Raw genomic sequence first — 4,947 nt, forward strand, 5'->3', positions numbered from 1 at the left:
ATGACTACATATTTCTTGATCACGGTAAATGTGGTGAACTTCCAGGAAATCCTTCGCTGCCTTATGTATGTATAGGGGGAGTTCATCGCACTTACTAGATCTCAAAGTTTTTTTTTACCTGAAGATATGTTGCCCTGCACTTCCAAACGTTAAAGGATGTGGAGTGTCCGAATATGTGCAACCTATGTACGGATACGACACTTTAGCTGGAGTTTACCCATGGGCCGGGGTTGTTCTGCACAAAGCAAAATTGGAAAATTCAAAGTGCAATGCGGTTGTGCGTTAGTTCATCATCGGTGGGTGCTGACAGCGGCGTACTGTATCACCGGAGTTTCGAGAAAGCTATCTGTGTAGGATTCTTTCAAATTGATAAATGCTGCAATATTGATAGCGATTTATTATATTACAGACATAGCGTGCGGTTTAATGAATGGAATACGAAGAGGAAGGCCAACTGTGCTGGTCAGGACGATGCTGAAAGATGCCGAGCGAAATATGAAATAGAGAAACAATTCCCACATCCGTCATACTCGATTAGCAATCCAAGCAAGAGGCACGACATTGCACAGTGGGCAAAATCGAGCCAAAAAACGGAACTTATTTTTGCCGCTGGTTTGAAGCAATAAAAAGTATGTATCCCAAAGGAAAAAACCATGCTAAATCGATTGGTGATGGTCTCGTGACCGGCAGGTGACGGGAAGTGGCCTCTTTGGCCACTTTTAGGTCCCGAACCTGGTTTTCCGGGATCCGCACCAGGCTATTTTCAATCAAGTCAGCTTAATATAGAGTGCGGCACATCATTTCATATCTATTTTTAGTAAGGATGTTAGTGGTGACTATTTAAGACCTCACCAAGGTCATATGGTCAATTCCGGATCCTGGTCCAGTTCCTCCGGATCCGGATTCCGGCCATTTCAAGTGAAGTCAGCTAAATATACGGTGCGACATATCAATTCATATCTATTTTCAATAAGCATGTGAGTGCTGACTATTTTGGACCTCACCGAGGTCATATGGCCACTTCCGGATCCTGGTCCAGTTCCTCCGGATTCGAATTCCGGCCATTTCAAGTGAAGTCAGCTAAATATACGGTGCGACATATTAATTCATATCTATTTTCAATATGCATGTGAGAGGTGACTATTTGAGACCTGACCGAGGTCATATGGCCACTTCCGGATCCTGGTCTGGTTCCTCCGGATCCGGATTCCGGCCATTTCAAGTGAAGTCAGCTAAATATACGGTGCGACATATCAATTCATATCTATTTTCAATATGCATGTGAGAGGTGACTATTTGAGACCTGACCGAGGTCATATGGCCACTTCCGGATCCTGGTCTGGTTCCTCCGGATCTGGATTCCGGCCATTTCAAGTGAAGTCAGCTAAATATACGGTGCGACACATCAATACATATCTATTTTCAACAGGCATGTGAATAGTAACTATTTGAGACCTCACCGAGGTCATATGGCCACTTCCGGATCCTGGTCTGGTTCCTCCAGATCCGGATTCCGGCCATTTCAAGTGAAATCAACTAAATATACGGTGCGACATATCAATTCATATCTATTTTCAATAAGCATGTGAGTGCTGACTATTTTGGACCTCACCGAGGTCATATGGCCACTTCCGGATCCTGGTCCAGTTCCTCCGGATTCGAATTCCGGCCATTTCAAGTGAAGTCAGCTAAATATACGGTGCGACACATCAATTCATATCTAATTTCAACAGGTATGTGAATAGTAAAATAGCCATAATATTCAATAACCACTTTCTATGAAACTTGTTCTATTAGTTTCTGGAGAATTTTTGCTCGGTAATCGTGAATTGTATCTGAATAATGACTGAAGGAATCTCTAGAAAATACAACTGTACAGTTTTCATTCATTAATTCCGTCAGAAGTTCTTCGAACAAATTCGTCCCCAGAGGAATAATAACAAAATTATATCTGAAATATTACTTACGATTTCTTGTCGAATTTTTTTGGAGAAATAACAGATTTTCTTTGGCATTTTACAAGAACTAATTGAGAAATTTCATCAACAATTCATTTTATTATTCTTTCGGCTGAAAGGAAAATTTCTTTCAGAAGTTTCTTCGGCAAATGGTGTTTTAGAAAACAAAATATTTATATTTTTCGTAGCCTAAACGAAGTAAGACATTTTTTAGAGTATAACAAAATTTATTTGCTTTTCAATATTTTCGTTTAGGTAGGTAGTCAAATTAACAAAGTCGATTTAATTCACTTTGATAAATGACAATCGATAAATTGATAGCTCACCCTGAAGAAAAAAAATCAAATTATTTTTTTAAATGCGTCTTAAAAGTAGTTCTGAGGTAAAAAATATGAAGCTCTGTATTTTGATCGCTTTTCCCATGGAAGCTATTTATATGAAATAGTTTGGATACCATTAAAGAGCTAGATAAGTTCAAGAGTTACATCGAAAAATTCTTTGGAAATTAATACAGTATTTCCATCAAAATAAACCCGTGGAAATTCTTTCGGGAGTTTATATGAAAAATCCTCTGCTGGTTGATTTTCTTGATGAAATATATTTCGTTAATTCTTTCACGCATTTTTTCGGAAATTATTTGACAATACATTGGAAATTCACTGAGCAAACCCTTCCAACTTTTACCCTGCAATTTCTTATGAAAGCCATTTTGCTATTGGTTTGGGAATACCTTCTATAACTCTGTCGGGAATTTCTCCTTCCTTTGGAAATCCACAGTCAATTTTATTGTGAATTCCCTCTGCAATGCCTTTGAATATTTTTAGGCAATGACTTCCGGAATTTCATCCGTACTGTTTCAACTTATTCAGAAATTCTTACGGCTGTAATTCTTCTAGGATTTTTTTTTCTCTAAAGTTATTCGTCAAGATATTGTAGGTTATATTATATGTAGATAAAATTTTATTATTAATCCTCTGGTGACGAATTTCTAAGTAGAACTCGTGATGTAATTACTGAATGAAAACCCTACAGTAATATTTTATGGACATTCCTTCAGATAAAATACACGAAGAAATTTCCACAGAGGTTGGGTTCTTTACCCTACTAACAAAATTGGCCGCATAGGAGCTAATGATACAAATGCAATCGGAAGAAAGCTATTTTAAGGTCTTATTCAGCAAAAATGTTAGTTGGGTAGTAAAATCGAGACTTTTATTTGCTTAACTGTAATTTTATCCACGGAAATTAAAAAAAAATGTTTTGTTCATTTGGCTACAAATCAAATAGAAAATGTTATATTTACACTGAATAAATATTTCGTTCTTTGCACCGCATATTCAGCAGAGTTCACTTGAAATGGCCGGAACCCGGAATTGGAGTAATTGAAGTAGGATCCCGGCGTGTGGCCATGTGAGGTCTCTTACCAAAAATAGATATGAAATGATAGTTGCACTTTATGCTTAGTAAACTTAACTTGACATGGCTGGAATCCGGATCCAGAAGAACTGGACCAGGATCCGGAAGTGGCCATATGACCTCGGTGAGGTCTCAAACAGTTACTACTCACATGCCTGTTGAAAATAGATATGAATTGATATGTCGCACCGTATATTTAGTTGACTTCACTTGAAATGGCCGGAATTCGAATCCGGAGGAACTGGACCAGGATCCGGAAGTGGCCATATGACCCCGGTGTGGTCTCAAATAGTCACCACTCACATTCATATTGAAAATAGATATGAATTGATATATCGCATCGCATATTTAGCTGACTTCACTTGAAATGGCCGGAATCCGGATCCGGAGGAACCAGACCAGGATCCGGAAGTGGCCATATGACCTCGGTGAGGTCTCAAATTATTGAAAATAGATATGAATTGATATGTCGCACCGTATATTTAGTTGACTTCACTTGAAATGGCCGGAATTCGAATCCGGAGGAACTGGACCAGGATCCGGAAGTGGCCATATGACCCCGGTGAGGTCTCAAATAGTCACCACACACATTCATATTGAAAATAGATATGAATTGATATGTCGCACCGTATATTTAGCTGACTTCACTTGAAATGGCCGGAATCCGGATCCGGAGGAACTGGACCAGGATCCGGAAGTGACCATATGACCTTGGTGAGGTCTTAAATAGTCACCACTAACATCCTTACTAAAAATAGATATGAAATGTTGTGCCGCACTCTATATTTAGCTGACTTGATTGAAAATAGCCTGGTGCGGAACCCGGAAAACCAGGTTCGGGACCTAAAAGTGGCCAAAGAGGCCACTTCCCGTCACCTGCCGGTCACGAGACCATCACCAATCGATTTAGCATGGTTTTTTCCTTTGGGATACATACTTTTTATTGCTTCAAACCAGCGGCAAAAATAAGTTCCGTTTTTTGGCTCGACTTTGCCCACTGTGCATTGGTTTACTGAAAACAAAAGTTAATGTAGAATTTACCGAGTTCGTGACACCAATATGTTTGCCATTCAGTGAAACTTTTCGGGATCTTCGCATTGAAGGCGATTATTTCACTGTTACTGGTTGGGGACAAACAGATCAAAGTATTTGTTCTCATTTATGTATACATATTGTTATTCTAATCATAGTATATTATCATTAATGTTTTCAGAAACACCTGGTTTGCAAAGACATGCAACTATAAGAGGACAGACCCACCTTGTCTGTGATGCTGCGTTCAAATCACAACTAGTTAGTCTCGCGAAGGGACAAATTTGTGCCGGAGAAGCAGAAGGTCAGGGTTTTTGCCGGACAGATCCTGGGTCACCTTTGATATTCGAAGACGAATGGCCAAAGCACATCCTAGGTGTCTTCAGCTTCGGAGCGGCGGAATGCGGCAGCAAGAGCAACCCAGGAGTTTTCACAAACGTAGTTGAATATTTGGATTGGATCGAAGACGTAATGTTAGGAAACTGAAATCATATAACCTCTCCACGTTGAATTGCTAACAACTACAGAAACTCGTATACAA

At 39.4% G+C, this 4,947-nt stretch overlaps 1 protein-coding gene across 1 annotated transcript; it reads left to right on the top strand.

The window, feature by feature from the left end:
• The first annotated feature begins 217 nt into the window (after nt 1-217).
• On the top strand, nt 218-4,947 carry LOC115260467 (CLIP domain-containing serine protease B15-like). The gene is made up of 4 exons (XM_062845564.1): nt 218-350; nt 410-559; nt 4,377-4,519; nt 4,588-4,947. Exons 1-4 carry the CDS (start codon nt 220-222, stop codon nt 4,890-4,892), a joined length of 729 nt encoding a protein of 242 aa, XP_062701548.1. The 5' UTR covers nt 218-219; the 3' UTR covers nt 4,893-4,947.

This window comes from Aedes albopictus, chromosome 1 (genome assembly GCF_035046485.1).
Source record: "Aedes albopictus strain Foshan chromosome 1, AalbF5, whole genome shotgun sequence".
In the NCBI taxonomy this organism is placed as follows: Eukaryota; Metazoa; Arthropoda; class Insecta; order Diptera; family Culicidae; genus Aedes; species Aedes albopictus.

Bases quoted from the DNA above. Each gene is read 5' to 3' on its own strand.
- LOC115260467 (XM_062845564.1), top strand. From the start codon at position 220: ATGGGCCGGGGTTGTTCTGCACAAAGCAAAATTGGAAAATTCAAAGTG. The intron at 351-409 runs GTAGGATTCTTT...ATTATATTACAG, and splicing joins GTTTCGAGAAAGCTATCTGT to ACATAGCGTGCGGTTTAATG. The intron at 560-4,376 runs CATTGCACAGTG...TTGCCCACTGTG, and splicing joins AATCCAAGCAAGAGGCACGA to CATTGGTTTACTGAAAACAA.